The sequence below is a fragment of the Rhinatrema bivittatum genome, chromosome 3, assembly GCF_901001135.1.
Source record: "Rhinatrema bivittatum chromosome 3, aRhiBiv1.1, whole genome shotgun sequence".
NCBI lineage: Eukaryota > Metazoa > Chordata > Amphibia > Gymnophiona > Rhinatrematidae > Rhinatrema > Rhinatrema bivittatum.
In genome coordinates, this window is record NC_042617.1 from 111,687,749 (window position 1) to 111,706,461 (window position 18,713).

Sequence of the window (18,713 nt, forward strand, 5' to 3'; positions counted from 1 at the left end):
GTGCTCAGATTGATGGCAGCCACCCTATAGGTGGTTCCATGGACCAGGGCGCATATGCATCCTCTTCAGTACGCCCTGCTGGCTCGTTGGAGTCCTCAGTCTCAAGACTATTCGATTCAGATTCACCTTCTGGTGAAAATCGGCGTACAGTTGCAATGGTGGTTGCAAGCGGATTATGTAAGGAAGGGTGTTTTCCTACGATCACCAGACTGGCTAATATTCATGATAGATGTGAGCCTCCAGGGTTGAAGGGCCCATTGTCAGGAATTGACAGCGCAAAGGCACTGGTGTAAAGAAGAGTCTCTCTGGAGCATCAATCACTTGGAAGCCCAGACCGTCCAATTGTCGTGCTTACAGTTTTGCACCAATTGCAGGGTCGAACGATCTGGATAATGTCAGACAATGCCACGACAGTGGCTTACATCAATCACCAGGGAGGAGCCAAGAGCCAGCAAGTGTTGCAGGAAATGGCCCAATTCATGGAATGGGTGGAAGTGCATCTTCAGGAGATCTCAGGCTCCCACATTGCAGAAAAAGAAAATGTAAGAGCCAATTTTATCAGCAAACAGTCTGGATCCAGAAGAATGGGAATTGTCAAACGAGGCATTCCAGCTTATAGTGGATCACCGGGGTCTTCCCTATTTAGACCTTCTGGCGACATCAATGCCACTTTTCCCCCTATCCATTCATACCACTATTATAATACAAGCTATGATTCACTTGTATGTTTAGTTTTAGTAACTTTTTTGCTTTGATTTGTTTTATTTTTTACTTGAGGAAGAAAGGGTTGGCTTCTGAAAGCTAGTCAAGAAATGTATATTATTAGTCCAGTAAAAAGGTATTGCCATATATAATTTTTTGGTTGACCTTTTATTTCCATGCATTCATGTAGAGTAATGACAACCACTTTACTATTACCAGTTTAGAAATTATATTTTCACGTAGATAAGCAGCATGAATTAGCCATACTGTATGGGTATGTCCTCTGTGCCACTAGGTGGCGGAGCTCTCAAAGTCTATTACAGACTTTTAGCTAGGTACTCCCGTCCTGCTAAATCCTGGCAGGATCACCTCAGGTACCTCAGTCTGATTTTTTTTTTTCCACGCAACAGAGTGCGCGGAGCTCTCTACTCTCCTCTCTTTAACTTAAAAAAATTTTTCTTCAGAGAGATATCCTCTTCAGCATCTCGGCACACCCCCTCCCCCTCTCAGATGATTACTACCTCTTATGATCTCCTCGGTTGACCCCCCTATGGCAGGGCTGGCACCGAGTGGAGATAGGGGGAGGACCGCAGTTCCTTCGTGGACTGACGACCGACAGCTTTGCCTCAAAATAAGCTACCTGTCACATCACATGCACCCAAAATCAACTCCAGGCTCGCAGGACATCATTCAACATCTAGGGACCCCCCCCCCCCCTCCCATCCGACTTACTGCTTGAATTGTCTCCTCGGTTACCCCTGGTCTACCCGGGCTGGCACAGAGTAGAGAAGGGAAAGGTGCCTTTGCAGCCGTTTTTGCTTACCGGCTGTCAAAAAAAATAAATAAAAAAGAGCACCGAAGCCTCGATGCACACCAGTGTGCCAGCTGTTATAATTTAACTAATGAGTGCGCCGGGGGGAGGACTGTCACATCGCGAGCATGCGCCGAGGAATCCGGCGCATCCTTCATGTGCGCAGAGGAGCCGGCGCATCGATGACCTCCACCGAGGAGAATGGCCTGTGCCCAGCAGCTGGCACATCGGGTGTGCTGAGCGGCCGGCGCATTGACGCGTGCGCCGGGGCACTCATGCAGCGGCCGGCCACCAGTGACTCCGGGTGTGCGTTGTCACGCACCCCCATTGTACAGAGCACCGAGGCATCAATGCGCCCACCAGCGCCGGGGTATATGTGTGGCCTTCAGCCACCTCAGATGTCCGGGCGCCATCGCCATGGGCACAGCGCGCAGGCGTGGAAGCGCAGAACACTAAGGGCACACATGCATGCGACCGCCGTGCCATCCATGTGACCGTCGGTGCGCAGGCCCATCCACTCGGCCACCGGAGAGCGGACCCATCCACGCAGCTGCCGATCAGCAGGCCCATCCAGACAGCCAACGATCAGCAGGCTCATCCACGTCAACATCCCAGAGCACGAGCATACCTGCTAGACCGCAGGCAGGCCGAACTGGGAGTATAGTCCAACTCTCATGCACAAATGCGCCTACCCTTGGCATAGAGGCGGTATTATTGCAGGCCCAACAAACCTCAGAGACTTCATGTGGCACGGCTCAGGTAAAAAAACATTTTTTTAAATAGATAAATACCATTCTACAGTCATTTGCCGGGGTACAAAACCCCACAAATCCTTTACAACTATGGAGAAAAATCAATCCATCCAGGGACACTACCTCCAAACGGTATGGTCCTCAAAAATAAATAAATACAAATTTGTGGTCTTCCTAGACCACCAACCTCAACAACTGCCCATCATAGCATGAGGGGATAGATTAGAGACTCCTTTCGGGGCTAATACATAGACTAATCTTTCCATCAGACGACAGGTCTCTTTAAATTCCTGCCTAATATGGACCATAGCCTCGGATACGGACTCTGAGAATCTGCACGCATTGTGACCATGTCGTCAGCAAGCCTCTGCAGACTGTTCCTTAACTCCTCAATACTATAATCTTGAGGAAAGCTTGAGACCTTGACGTGGATCAACTACCACCACCTTACATAGTTATGATCTAGTTCCATAAGAGACTAAGTACAAGACAAAGGTGAAAACTTATCATGTCATCTACAAAATTTGTTTGGAAATCCGTTCACTGATACCGTTAAAAAAAACAAAAAACAAAAAAAACAAACAAACCTCACACAGCAGAAAACAGCGATGCTTTCATTAACATTACTTCAACGTTCATCTGTCTCCATTCCTTTAAGCCTTACACTTCCTATCACTCCCAGTTTAACCAACCGTCAAGTCAGCAGGTTTGTCAGCAGCAGGCATCACACCAGCGTGCTAGCAACCCGAAGCAGTCGCGGCAACCAGCGGATTCTCTACCTAAAAAAAAACCCAGTGCGGTTTTTAGCGATTGTAGAGCCACCGTAACTACCTGTTGAACAGTTGTCCACCTATCGTCCACCCGAGAACTACGTTACCTCAGATCAATGGGATCTTCTCAATAAGAAGGCAGGGCTGTGCATGCAATTGTGCACCAAAGTGCCCTCAACAAGTACCACCAAAGGAGAAGTTCTACATAACTTCTCTCAACTCCATTTTCCCTTCTCTTCATCCAGGAGATTGGTGCTACCTTTGTTTCCAGGCGAACAACCAATATTTCCAGTTGAGGTTCTTCCATTTGGCCGGGCTTCGGCCCCGAAGGTTTTTAACCAGATGCATAGCAGTGCCGGGGGCACCTCCTCGTCGTCAGCAGGTGCAAAGATTTCCCTGTCTCGACAATTGGCCCCTAGTAGCATCCGATCCAACACGACTAAGAGAATCTTCTCCATACGATTTCTTGCCTTAACAATTTGGACTCCTGATCAATTGCGATGAGTTGAAGATGGAGCCCACGCAGACTTTGCTGTTCATAAGAACACAGTAGCACTCTTCACACTGTCTAAAACTCTACTTCGCAATGCAACAGGGCAGCAGCCACTTGCCTGGTTCCATGCACACACGTACGTATGCGCCGCCTACAATGGGGCCTCAAAAACCAATGGACTCAATATCTACATCTATTGTCTACACCCATTTCGTTGACCAACAACATGGAAAGGGACCTGCAATCATGACTGCTCCCACTCGTATTATCGATGGTTCCCCTCTGAGCCCTTTGACATCAAGTAAGACACCACAGCTGCATCCCCCAGACAATGGAGAGCTCATCTGGACGCATCACGCATACAGGACCTATGATCTACGTGTAAACACGCACCACATATCCATCTTGCACCTCAAATTCATACACGGACTTGATTATTCGCAATATCTATTTATTTAAGTCATCCTTCTCATATTATATTATTTAACCGATTACTTGCAGACTATATACGCTACTAAAGTTCCTTGTAAAATGTGAACACAAATAATGTTATAATAATATTATCTGTTTGTTAAATACTATTGTTACTTTCACTGTTCCTTGTAATAATGTTCAATAGTTGATTGTTATTGTTCTATGTAAAAAACCCCAGTCTAACCTCCCAGACCAGGGCAACCTTTTCGTTACTTGTAAACCGGACTGATTTGTATTGCATACAGGAATTCCGGTATATAAAAATTAAAAATAAATAAATAAATAAATAAATAAATCTTTGGGATCTCAAATCATTTAAAATAAAAATAAAAGGATTCCTCGCAAGGGAAAACAGTTGTGCTGCACAAGGACAACCACAGGTGCCCATGTACCATATAATCACATGGGGAATATCCACTTCATGGAACCTTGCAAAGAGGTTTTTCAATTGCTGGAGTGGGCTCACCACAGATCCACTCATTGTAGGCAACTTATCTGCCAGTGATTCCCAATTCCAGAGCAGACAAGCTCAGAAGAATTTTTCAACCCCCACGCATGGGAACTCCATCCGCACTTAGCTCATGCACCTTTTCGCAAGGGGGGATCCCCTTACACTTAATTTGTTGCAACAGGAAACTAAGGAACTTTGTTCGGTTATCCGAACCAACTCACAATCGCTCCAGACGCCTTTCTAATCGATCGGTCTCACGACCGACTCTATGCATCCCCTACTAAACCATTCATCCCTTGTTTCTCCAGAGACGCATAACGAATCAAGCGGATCTAATCTGAACTGTAGCCTAGTCTACGCGATAGTGTGGTACTGATATTATCATGGCCGTAACAGAATGTTTCTTCATTCACCGCTGGACAGGAACACTCGCCTTTCCTAGCGGAATTCGTTGCAGTCTGCTAGTCAGCTGGACAGAATTTGTTTGCCCACTGGAACTTACAGCTTGTGTTATCTATGGAGAGCAGTGATTGCGACAACCAGGTTACCGTTAACTACTGCACCTCTCACTTCGCAACCAATTCCCCTGAACGACAGTCCAGGGGCATAGCTTAACTGCGGCATCCCCTCCACTCCTCCCTACCTCAGGGCATGGAGATTGACGGGCTCACTTAACACTTGAGCATTTTCTCCTACTCTTCAAACATATTGTTCTCTTCCAAGAACTATCAACCAGCTTCAGTTTCCACAGAAAGTGGTCTTGCCACACTTCCGGAGGTCTGCATCACTGGGTATCGACCCATTAACTTACTCGCCTCAAAAGATTCTCTCATATCTGCTTTACAGCAAAGCCCTTGCTACGTCATCGCTACCAGTTCATTTAAGCGCTATCGCAGCTTATCACTCACCTCTAGATGGAGAATCTATTTCAGCTCGTATCTGGTTTCCCGGTTTGTGAAGAGCGTACTACACATCCGTCCACCTCTACACGAACCACCGGTCCCGTGGGACGTTGCTATAGTTCTCAAACAGCTGAGGCTTTCGCACTTTGACTTTTTGGACAAACATGCCCTAGCGTACTATGGAAAGACTCGCTTTCGCCTAGCCGACCTTCTCAACTACTTCTGTCATTTCATCCAAGTGCACAGGGGTGTCCACTAACACAAAGAACTATATCCAGTGTTGTTGTGAGCAATGGTCGATGACTCTACCTGCTACAGCTCCGGCGCATCCAGTGTTTGCAATGGCAGCCTCGATTGCCTCTTTACATCAAGTGCCTATCATAGACATCTGTAAAGCGGCGACATGTCATCGCTTCACACATTCACATCCCACTATTGTTTAAACAAACAAACGGCGATTGATGCCCTGGTGGGGCGGACTATCCTACATACATGCTGATGATATTCAATTAATACTTCCAATTAATGACTCAATTGAGAAAACATTAACCTTAGCCAACATGTATCTAGATATAATAAAACAGCTCTTAAACCAGATGGAATTAGTTATTAACATAGAGAAAACAGAATTCCTACATCTTGAACGAAAAAAATCCAATCATTCAAAACCCAATCGCAATCAATAACAACCAAAAAATTCAACTAGCAGAGAAAGTACGAAACCTTGGAGTGATTATCGATACGGAACTAAGTATGAAACAACATATATCTCTAAAAGTAAGAGAAGGTTACGCCAAACTTATGACTCTCAGAAGACTTAAACCACTACTAACACCAAATGACTTCCGGTCAGTACTACAAGCATTAATTTTTTCAAGCACTGATTACTGTAATGCCCTTCTACTAGGATTACCCCACACCACGATAAGACCACTACAGGTATTACAAACACAGCTGCAAGAATTTTAACCAGTAAAAGTAAAAGAGACCATATCACCAAAACCCTAATTGAACTACACTGGCTACCCATTGAACAAAGAATTCAATACAAGACTCTATGCACCATACATAAATTAATACACGACGAAAAGGCAGAATGGCTGAACCACAGCCCTTTACGTACACGTCCCTAATAGAAACTTGAGATCAGCAAACAAAGCCCTACTAACTATTCCCTCAAGTAAGGGATAGGGCCCTATTCCTGGCAGGACCTATAATACGGAACACAATGCCTTTAGAAATCAGAACACAAAGACATCAAAGCATTCAAAAAAAGTTTAAAAACATGGCTATTTAAGCAAGCATACCACAAAGGGAATGAAGAGTAGAATCCAGGGAATTGTATGATGCAGTCCGAAGAACTCCCACACACACACATCAGCTTACTCGAATGGTGTGTGTGTATATTTTATTTTAGTTTACCTCTATTAGATTGCAACAACAGAGGACCAGACTTAAGTGTTAATTTATCTTATAGCTGATATACTTAAAGTAGACATGACTTATCACAACCACTAAATAATATTTAATATGAAACTGTTACAGTATTTGATGGCACCTGTTTAGTTAATATAACTCAACACATTTAAGTTTGAAATTATGTGCCTTATTGTGAACCGTTGTGACGGCAACTAGCTTAACGACGGTATAGAAAAGATTTTAAATAAGTGCACAGATTCCATATCATTACAGTCTTCATGGGAACTGTCCGCTATGTATCGTATTGAGCAAAAAAAAAAAATCTAAAATCTTACCTGCTCAGTACGTCAGCTGGGGACTCCCATATAGCATGGCTAATTCATGCTGCTTATCTACGTGAAAAGAGCAAGTTTGCTTACCGTAATCGGTGTTTTCCGTAAATAGCAGATGAATTAGCCATGCTAACCCGCCCGCCTCCCCGGACAGTTCTAGCATACCTAACTAACACTTTGATACTGACTGAGCTACCTGAGGTGATCCTGCCAGGATATAGCAGGGAGGGAGTACCTAGCTAAAAGTCTGTGATAGACTTTGAGAGCTCCACCACCTAGTGGCATGTAGGACGTACCCATACAGCATGGCTAATTCATCTGCTATCTACGGAAAACACCGTTTACGGTAAGCAAACTTGCTCTTCTAGTGTGTATTTTCCTCTGAATTTTCTTCTTAAATAGCTCAAGGCCTATAAAGATGTTTTCTTAGGTTTGATTAGAATATGTGTAAGTAATTTTTTTTTTCTCAGGACTTGCATGCAGTTTTGGAAAGTTAGTTTACTATGAGGTAATATCAGAAGAAACAAAAACAAATAAGCCTGACACATTAGCCAGCTGGAGACCGATCGCCACCAATCTCCTCCAGGCCAAGGACCTCGATCGAGGTCTTTGTCATCAGCCTTGGCACCAGGGACGGACCGGATCGAGCATAGAGGGAAGTCAAAGAAGCATCAGCACCGGTCCCCATCTATGCACAGGGACATACCGGCTCATGCCACAATGCCTCTGAAGTGACCCCTGCAGCGAGGAGTGCTAATCTTCCATTGGTGCAGGGGTTCACAACAGTCTCCACCCGTCCTAATGCTAGTCACAGGTACACTTTGAGGACCAGAGAGGATCTGGCCACCCTTCCTTCCTCCCAGTTAGTGTTGGCATCAGCAACATTTGAAGAAGAGCTGGCGTGCTGAGTCCATCTAGTGGTGGACTGGGCGCTGCAGGGCTTCAGTCCGTCTTCGTACCATTTCTGGAGAAGTTAAACGTGCTCTTCTGTGCATTACCGACCCAGCTGATGTTGGTTTCTGGGACAGCATTGGTGCCTGGCGGGGCACCGAGACCTCCCCCCTACCGATATGGTGGTCTCGTTTGCCAGTTCCTTCTCCTAGGAGGAAGCTCCACCAAGGCAGGCAGAGATGCCAAGGCCTGCTGCCCCCCATCCAGTTTTATCAGTGCCTGTATCTCTGGATGAAGGCTTACGGTGAGGATAAGGAACCCTATTACTCCTGGGGGGATGATGCTTCCGAGTCCTCAGAGGGCCTCCTATTGGACCCTTCTCCTCCAGAGGAGCGAAGGAAATCTCCACTTGAGGACTTGACCTTTGCAGGGTTTGTAAGGGTGATGGTGAAAGCCATTCTATTTCAGTTATTAACAGAGGAGGATGCCAGGCACAAAATGCTTGAGATCTTCCAGTTTGTGGAGCCTCCTAAGGAGATTGTGGCAGTCTCTGTGCACGAGATCCTTGAGGAGCTGCTGCTGAGGATATGGGAACACCCCTTCACAGAGCCTCCTGTTAATAAAAAGGCATACAGGGTCTACCTCATCCAGAAGGTTCCAGATTTGATAAGTGTCAGCTGCCCCACCTTTTGGTGGTGATTGAATCCGCCCTCAAGAGAGCCAAGCGCTCTTTGATTCATTCCTCGGCGCCCCTGGGGAAGGATCATAGAGCGATGGACACTCTTGGGAGGAAGGTATTTCAAGGTGCCATGCTGATTACCCACATTGCTACCTACCAGCTCTACATCGTGGGACATCTGGAAGCAGGTGCAGGAGGTGGCCAAGTAGCTGCCTCAAAAGCAGCAGGATGCTCTCATGTTGCTGATGCATAAGGGCTTGGAGTGTGGAAAACATGAGGTCTGAGCAACCTGCGATGTTTTCGAGATGGTATCGAGAATCTCTGCAGTGGAAATTATCGCCCACAGAATGGCATGGCTGCAACCAGAGGTACTGACTCGCTGTGTACTGGGGAGAATCTCTTTGGAGATAGGGTGAGGGATACTGTGGCCCAACTTCGGGACCACCATGAAACTCTCAAACAGCTCTCTGCCAGCACTCCGGACTCCTCGTCCTCTTCTAGAAGGCTGACGAGACAGGGGCCAAGGAAGTCTTTTCTTTCACCAAAGGAAGTACTATGCTCTGCCCCCTCACTCCTTTCCACACCATCAGGGCTCCCAATGCCATCCCAGGCAGCAGAGCCCCCAAGCCCCAGCCACTCCAGGGACAGGGTTTTGACTGGGTTGTAGAGAGTGTAGGCCAGTCACCCATACCCAGATGTTGGACCCTCCAGTTGGGGGTAGGCTGCGGTTCTTTGAAAACCAGTGGCCCAATACAACTTCAGACAAATGGGTTCTTTCCATTGTCCATCAAGGGTACCAATTGAATCTATTGGATGTCCCTCCAAAATGCCCTCCGTGCCCATTTTGGGGGCTGGTAGTGCATCAGGAGGTACTACTATTGGAGCTGTCCCTTCTCTTAATGGCCAGGCGATCGAGCCCGTACCACCATGGCAAAGAGGGTGGGGATTTTACTCCAGGTACTTCCTGATTCCAAAGAAAATAGGAGGACTCCGTCCCATCCTAGACCTGAGGGCTTTGAACAAGTTTCTGAAAAAAAGGAAAAGTTCAAGATGTTTTCTCTGGGCACCTTGATCCCCCTTTTTACAAAAAGGGGACTGACTATGCTCCCTAGATCTAAAGGACGCATACTCACATCGAGATCTTCCCCGGTCACAGGAAGAAACTCCAATTTGTGGTGGGAAAACAGCCCTTCCAGTACCGTGTGTAACTGTTTGGGCTAGCGTTTGCCCCATGGGTCTTCACAGAATGCCTGACAATGGTGGCGGCAAACTTCCGTAAGTGGGGAGTGCATGTTTTCCCTTATCTGGAAGATTGACTGGTCAAGAACACACCTCAGACAGGATCATCTAGTCCGTGCGCTTGACCATCTGGGTCACTAGAGTTCGTTCTCAACTACCCAAAGCTCCATCTCAGCCCATCACTTCAATTGGACTTCATAGGAGACCTGCTAGATATGGTTCAGGCCAAGGCCTTCCTGCCTCGCCAGAGGGCCATCACCTTGATGATCATCACAGCAGAGCCAGCAGGTGTCAGCTTGGTACATGTTGAGGCTGAGCCTTATGGCTGCAACCGTTCATGTCACTCTTGGCACGTTTACACATGCACAGATTCCAGTGGACCCTGAGGTTGCAGTGGTGCCTGGCTACTCAGAGCCTCCGGGATTGCATCTGAGTCACCCAGTCTCTCCTGGACTCATTGTTCTGGTGGCGGGTACTTTCATATCTGGATGGGGGGATCTCATTTCGAGGTCTCCCTACCCAAAATTTCCTAACTGTGGATGCATCCACCCAGGGGTGGAGAGCTCATGTGGATGGGCTCAGCACCCAGGGTCTCTGGTCAAATAAATTTCCTTGAGCTTCAGGTGATCAGGTACACGAACTGGGCTTTCAGAAATCAGCTGTCCAACAAAGTTGTCCTGATCCAAACTGACAACCAGGTAACCATATGGTATATCAACAAGCAGAGAGGCACGTGATTGTACCTTCTGTGTCAGGAAGTGGTCTCGATCTGGTCGTGGGCCCTGTCCCACAGGATGGTGCTCAGGGCCATGTACCTGGCCGGGTCGGAGAACGTGATAGCGGACAGGATAAGTTGAGCCTTCAGACCCCACGAGTGGTCCCTGTACCAGGAGGTAGCGAATTGGATATTCCGCCTCTGGGGGGGCCTGGATGTAGATTTGTTCGCTTCCTCTTGCAACAGAAAGGTGCCTTCGTTTTGGTCCCTGTAGAGGTCAGACAGCAATCCAGCCTATGAGGCCTTTGCCCATCACTGGGGCAAGAGTTACCTGTGACCTGAATTACCTGACCTGGAAGGTTATATTTTTGGTGGAAGTCACTTTCAGTGCGCATGGTCAGCAAACTCCAGGCCTTAGTGACTTATTCACCTTACACCAAGTTTTATTGTGATAGGATGGTCTTACATATGCACTCTAAGTTCCTCCCTTAAGGTGATGACGGACTTCAAACTTAATCAGTCCATCATCCTGCCAACATTCTTTCCCAGGCCCCATTTGCACCAAGGCAAACAAGCACTGCACAGTTTGGACTGTGCAAGCAAGCTTTAGCCTTTTACCTGGAACAGACAGAAGCCCATACAGTCCATCCAACTTTTATTTTAATAGGAATGGGTTGCGTGTTGCCATTTACAAACACAATATCCAATTGGCTAGCAGATTGCATCTCCTTCTGTTATGCCATGGCAGTGTTGGTGGCCCACCTGTGAGCAGTTCCTGTGGCGGAGATCTGCAAAGCTGCGATGTGGAGTTTTCTCCACACATTCACATCTCACTATTGTCTAGATAGAGATGGCTGACGTGACAGTAGGTTCGGCCAGTCTGTCCTTCGGAACCTGTTTGAGGTGTAGAACCCAACTTTCCCTGCCTATGGTCCATTGTTTAGGTTCAGGCTGTCTTCCTGCTCTGTTACCAGCAGTACTGTTGTGCCCATTGGCACCTGGTTAGGTATATTGGTCCCCTTTTGTGTTGGGGAGAGGCCTGCAGATAGGGATTCACCCATGTATGAGGACTACCATCCTGCTTGTCCTCTGAGAAAGCAGAGTTGCTTACCTGTAACAGGTGTTCTCCAAGGCCAGCAGGATGTTAGTCCTCACGAAACCTGCCTGCCACCCTACAGAGTTGGCTTTCTCCTATTTTAATTCTAATTCTATGATACAAGACTGGAGAGGGACCCTGTGTGGACAAGTGATATAGGGCATGCTGGGTATGCTCAGTGTGCCTAGTCAAAGTTCTAGAAACTTTGAAATAAGTTTTCTGCATCAAGGCTCCATCTGATGATGTCACCCAGCTGTCCTGCTGCCCTCAGAGAACCCTTGTTACAGGTAAGCATCTTTGCTTTCCACTAAGTACAATATACATTTTTCAGGGTTTATGCCATTTTGAAAGAGAATTTCTAAGTAATCTTAGTAAATTGTGGATATTTGCTTCTTTAAATAAAGTGATCAGTTTAGATGTAACACTGATTTGCATTACAGTTTTCTTTGGGGGATCAATGTAATTTTTGTTACATTTTTATTAAGTTTTTTTGCTGTATGACTTTTTTCTCCTATCATTTCTAGAGTTTATAGAAGGAGTTTCTCAATTCAGTGTCAAAGGTGACAAGGAACAGAAGCTGAGGTGTGAGTATTTTAAAAAAAATTATTTTGTAATCTGTCCTAGTTATATAAGTTTTGCATGGCATGTGTTCAACGGCATAAAAGTAATTTTATTGTTAATGAGTTTATTTTTAAACAATCTGCATGTAAATAGTTCTAATATATTTACCTGCAGCAGATATTTTTCAAAATTTGAGGGAGTAATTTTGTTGTGCTTATACAATAGCCGGGAATACATCAGTCATTACATATATAGCACTAGAAGTAATGTAGAAAACCATGTTTTCACTTTTTTTTGGGGGGGGGGGGACTTCAGTTATCCCAGGACAAGCAGGATGCTAGTCCTCCCATATGGGTGACGTCACTGACAGAGCCCTATCACAGAAACTTTTCTGTCAAAGTTTCTAGAAACTTTTGACTGGCACACTGAGTCTACTGAGCATGCCCAGCATGCCATGATATTCTCAGCCACAGGGGTCTCCCTTCAGTCTTCATTTTTCCGCGTGTGAGTTTTTCTCACAATTTGTCTGATTAAAAATCAGCTTTAAAAAAGCATTATTCTCTCCCATATCGGGGTCTCTCGTATTACCACCGGCTGGTGAGTAAATTTGGTCTCTCTTACACTCTTTGAGTAAAATATTTTTCCTCTCTCATTTTCATCGGCTGTCAGCAAAAAAATATGGCCACGGGATTTAAAAAATGTCCCAACTAATCGGACAATGTCCATTACAGATCCACACCTCGAGTGTGTCCTTTGTTTAGGTCAAACACACGACGTTACAACCTGTCCCAAGTGTGCTGAAATGACTGCAAAGGGAAGAAAGACCCGCCAAGAAAAGATGGAGCATTTATTCCATCTACAGCTTCTGCCTTCCCCTTCTACATCGACTCAATCGTCTCTGGCTGGAGTCTCTAAACGGATAATACTGAAAAAGCATCGTCCGGTAGGCTCGGGGGATCATTCATCGCTGACACCATCGATAGCATCAACGAAGTCAGCGACGGAACACTGTCTGAAGCATCGCAATCGGCACAGACACCCATCGATACCAGAGGTGCTTCTTTCCCCGGAGGAATCGACCGCGAATGGTCTAGACTCAAGGAAACACCGGTGCCTTCGACACCAAAGCCTTCACCCCATATCGAAGCACCGATCATCAAACCTCCACAGGGCCCTGTGGAAGGACCATCGACACCTCCACCGCCACCACGTGTAGCTGCTCTGCCTGCACCAGCTATCATGGAGGAATTGACGGATTTCATCCGTTAAGCAGTGCTTCAAGCATTGAAGAATCAGCAGACGTCGATGCCGGTGCCCTTACCGATGCCGGTACCACAACCGAAGTCTATACCGAGGCGACCATCGATGCAGATTCCATTGCCGATGCCAGACCCGATACCATCGATATCAATGGCACCTGGGGCTACAGGACATCCAGAGTTTGCACTGTTCCAGCTTCCAATGAACAAATTCGATGAAATAGTCTGTGCTCTTCCATCGACTCCATCTAAGCCACAAGAAGAAGTCCCTGGACGGATACCTTTAGATGATCCACAGCCAGGTTCTTCAGGGCTTTCTCGTCCACCAAGGTCTTCTCCAACGTCTCCACATCCCGTATGATACCTGGGATGACAGGCATACTGACACTTCTTCTGAAGGATTTATGTCTGATCCTTCTCCTCCTGAAGAGCGAAAGAAATCTCCACCGGAGGATTTATCCTTTACAACTTTTGTTCAGGATATGGCAGACACCATACCGTTTACTCTGGTAGCTGAAGAGGACACAAGACAGCAAACACTGGAGGTCCTTCAATTTGTGGACCCTCCAAAACAAGTCTTGGCTGTCCACGAAGTCCTCCTAGACTTACAGCACAGACTCTGGGAGCACCCATGCTCAGTACCAGCCATAAATAAGAGTGGACACCACTTATTCGGTACAATCTGTCCCCGGCTACCAGAAAGCACAGCTGCCACATCAGTTGTGGAGTCTGCACAAAAGAAATCTAAACGGATAAGGCCTCATTCCTCCACTCCTCCAGGCAAGGATCATCGATTCTTGGAAAAATTTATCAGGGAGCCATACTAAACACAAGAATTGCATCATATCAGTTATACATGACGCAATATCAGAGAAACCTGTGGAAACAGATGCAAGAATTTTCAAATTCGTTACCACAGCAATATCAAGAAGCAGCCCAAGTAATCATACACAAAGGACTTGAAGCTGGCAAGCACGAAGTCCGAGCCACTTATGATAATTTTGAAACTGCTTCCAGAGTAGTGGCCTCTGGTATAAGTGCGTGTCGTTGGGCATGGCTTAAGGCCTCGGACCTCAGGCATGAGGTCCAAGAAAAATTGGTTGATTTGCCATGTGTGGGCGATGACCTTTTTGGCTCTAAGGTACAGGATGCTGTAGCACAATTAAAGGAACACATAGAAACCCTGCTTCAACTGTCGTCAGTTCCACAGGACTCTGCTTACACCATCTCGCTGACCTCCAAGGAAGGAATCTCGACTACCCTTCTATAGACAGAGGCGTTATTACCCTCCAGCATCAAAAGGCAGATCTACTAGGGCGCAGCAAAGGTCTCAGCCCAGGCAACCTAGAGCTGCTAGGCCTCAACCTCCGCCGCAGACGGGACCGGCTGCAGGCTTTTGAGGCCATCACCAGAGACCAAAACCATCTCTACAACCCTCAACCAGATCTACCGGTAGGAGGCAGAGTATCCTCCTTTTACAACCATTGGATACAAATAACAGACCAATGGGTACTCGCAGTAATATCTCGAGGATACCAACTCAGTTTTGTCTCAATTCCAAGAGATTCTCCTCCAAAACATTTTCCATTAAGCGAAAATCACATAATCCATCTACAAGTAGAATTATCCACCCTTCTGAGAGCCAGAGCTGTAGAGCCAGTGCCCCGGACTCAGCAGGGCAAGAGGATTCTTCTCCTGTTATTTCCTCATTCCAAAGAAAACTGGAGGCCTACGTCCCATCCTAGACCTCAGAAATCTCAACAAATTTCTGAAGAAAGAAAAGTTCAGGATGGTTTCTCTAGGCACCATGCTTCCACTTCTTCAAACAGGAGATTGGCTTTGTTCTCTGGATCTTCAAGACGCTTACGCTCACATTCCAATATTCCCTCCTCATCGCAAGTACCTGCGATTCATGGTAGGTTATCAACATTTCCAGTATAGAGTTCTACCATTCGGACTTGCATCAGCTCCTTGAGTGTTCACAAAATGTCTAGCAGTAATAGCAGCACACTTACACAAAGAAAGTGTCCATGTCTTTCCTTATCTAGACGACTGGCTCATCAGAAGTCAATCTCAACAAGGAGCTCTGGCTTCCCTCAGTCGAACAATTACTCTACTTCACTCCATGGGCTTTCTCATCAATTATCAAAAGTCCCATCTCATTCCGTCTCACCTGCTTCAATTCATAGGAGCAGAATTGAACACCATACTTTCAAAAGCTTTTCTACCCGAGGATCGGGCAGACACACTTTCCCTATTGGCAACCTCGCTACACTCAAAGAAACAAGCAAAGCTCATCAGTTTCTAACCTTACTAGGCCACATGGCCTCCACAGTTCATGTCACTCCTATGGCAAGGCTAGCCATGAGGGTAACCCAATGGACTTTAAGATCACAATGGATCCAAGCCATTCAACCACTGTCCTCTCCAATTCAAATGACCCACCAGTTAAGATCATCTCTACTTTGGTGGGTGAACAAGGACAACTTGCGCAAGGGCCTACCCTTCCAGCAACCAGTCCCACAGATAACTTTAACTACAGATGCATCCACCTTAGGTTGGGGAGCTCACATAAACAATCTCCAAACCCAGGGTACTTGGACAAAACTCGAAGCAACATTTCAAATCAATTTCCTGGAACTTCGAGCTATATTTATTCGCTGCATGCGTTCAAGGACTGCCTTTCACACAAAACTGTGCTGATCCAAACAGACAATACGGTAGCCATGTGGTACATCAACAAACAGGGAGGTACGGGCTCGTATCTCCTTTGTCAAGAAGCTGCACAAATTTGGGACTGGGCCCTGACACACTCACTGTTTCTCCGGGCCACTTATCTGGCAGGCATTCACAACGTAGGGGGCAGATCGACTCAGTCGTCAGTTCCAACCACACGAATGGACCCTGGATACTTTAGCGACCAGGATATTTCAACGTTGGGGACAACCAACAATAGACCTCTTTGCGTCACGCCTGAATCACAAAGTGGACAAATTCTGCGCTCTGCACAGACAGAATCACCAGCTAGCCAAGGATACCTTTGCTCGCCCTTGGAACTCAGGCCTTCTATACGCGTATCCTCCAATACTGCTCATAACCAAAACTGTAGTGAAGCTACAACTGGACAAGGGGTCCATGATACTCATAGCCACCTATTGGCCTAGATAAATATGGTTTCCTATACTTCTAACCCTCTTGATCAGAGAGCCAATTCGTCTAGGTGTAGCTCCCACTCTCATAACTCAGGATCAGGTCGGTTGCACCATCCCAACCTTCAATCCCTTTCCCTGACAGCATGGATGTTGAAAGCTTGATTTTACAACCACTCAATCTTTCAACCAATGTATCTCAAGTGCTTATAGCTTCACATAAACCTTCAACACGAAAGAATTATTCTTTGAAATGGAAAAGGTTTACTTTGTGGTGTATGCAAAAGGACATTTGACCCTTTCTCCTGCCCCACAACTTCTCTACTAGACTACTTATGCTATCTTTCAGACTCTGGTCTCCAGACATCATCTGTAAGAGTACATTTAAGTGCAATCTCAGTTTACCATAACAAGATGGGAGATGCACCAATATCCATACATCCTCTTGTCAGTAGATTTATGAGAGGTTTAATTCACCTTTTACCACCAATTCGGCCACCTGTCACAGAATGGGTCCTGAATCTGGTCTTAACAAGACTCATGAATTCCTGTGATCTCAAATTTCTCACATGGAAGACTATCTTCCTCATAGCCATTACATCGGCTAGAAGGGTTAGTGAGTTACAAGCACTTGTCACGTACTCACCCTATACAAAATTCCTACATGATAGAGTGGTTCTCCGTACACATCCAAAATTCCTCCCCAAGGTAGTTACGGAATTCCACTTGAACCAATCCATAGTTTTACCCACATTCTTTCCAAGACCTCATTCTCACCAAGGAGAAAGGGCCTTACATACCTTGGACTGTAAGCGTGCACTAGCATTTTATTTAGACCGCACTGCAGTCCACAGGAAATCCACTCAACTCTTTGTATCTTATGATCCAAACAAACCGGGAAAAGCAGTGGGTAAACATACTCTCTCCAATTGGCTTCCAGATTGCATACAGTTTTGCTATGAAAAAGCAGGCCTTCCTCTCCAAGGACGAGTAAAAGCGCACTCAGTAAGAACAATGTCAACCTCAGTAGCACACTATCGTTCAGTGCCAATTCTTGACATATGTAAAGCAGCAACATGGAGTTCTCTTCACACCTTTGCAGCTCATTACTGTTTGGACAAAGAAGGACAACAAGATTCATCTTACGGACAATCTGTCTTAAAGAACTTGTTTCCAGTTTAATCCCAACTCATAAGAACATAAGAAAATGCCATACTGGGTCAGACAAAGGGTCCATCAAGCCCAGCATCCTGTTTCCAACAGTGGCCAATCCAGGCCATAAGAACCTGGCAAGTACCCAAAAACTAAGTCACCCTGCTGTGATCTTCGGCTGCCTCATTTTCACCAACAATACTTAGTGTTGCTTCACTACAAAATGACTCAGCCTCAAGCTTGCTAATCACCCATATGTGAGGACTAGCATCCTACTTGTCCTGGGATAAAGCAAAATTGCTTACCTTGTAATAGGTGTTATCCCAGGACAGCAGGATGTAGTCCTCACGAAACCCACCCGCCACCCCGCGGAGTTGGGTCCGATACGTTTTATTATTTTATTTTTTTGCTAAAGCTTATTGCTACATACGAGACTGAAGGGAGACCCCTGTGGCTGAGAATATCATGGCATGCTGGGCATGCTCAGTGTGCCAGTCAAAAGTTTCTAGAAACTTTGACAGAAAGTTTTCAGTGATAGGGCTCCGTCAGTGACGTCACCCATATGTGAGGACTACATCCTGCTGTCCTGGGATAACACATATTACAAGGTAAGCAATTTTGCTGTACCTTGTCTCTATTTTAATATCCTGCAGTAATTTTAATGCAAAGCAGTGGAGCTGCCACTGAAAACATCCTAATCCACAGTCTATCTTTGATTATTTTATAGGTAGGCACAACAAGTAATCTTGTCTGTGCTAAGCACAACACTTTAGACAGAAGATACCAATGCAATTGATCTTTTAAATACTCCAGGTCTTTTCCACCCAGCAGTCTAAATGTCAGCATTAAAATTTTGAACTGAGTTC

General features: G+C 46.0%; 1 protein-coding gene across 3 annotated transcripts in view; it reads left to right on the forward strand.

Annotated features, from left to right (window-relative positions):
* The window catches only part of PPP3R1 (protein phosphatase 3 regulatory subunit B, alpha), a 172,768-nt gene that overhangs the window by 118,312 nt on the left and 35,743 nt on the right, over positions 1-18,713 (forward strand). For all 3 annotated transcript variants that reach the window (XM_029593589.1, XM_029593590.1, XM_029593588.1), the window contains exon 4: positions 12,251-12,310. In XM_029593589.1, the coding sequence (XP_029449449.1) occupies positions 12,251-12,310 (60 nt within the window). The remainder of the gene's footprint in view (positions 1-12,250; positions 12,311-18,713) is intronic.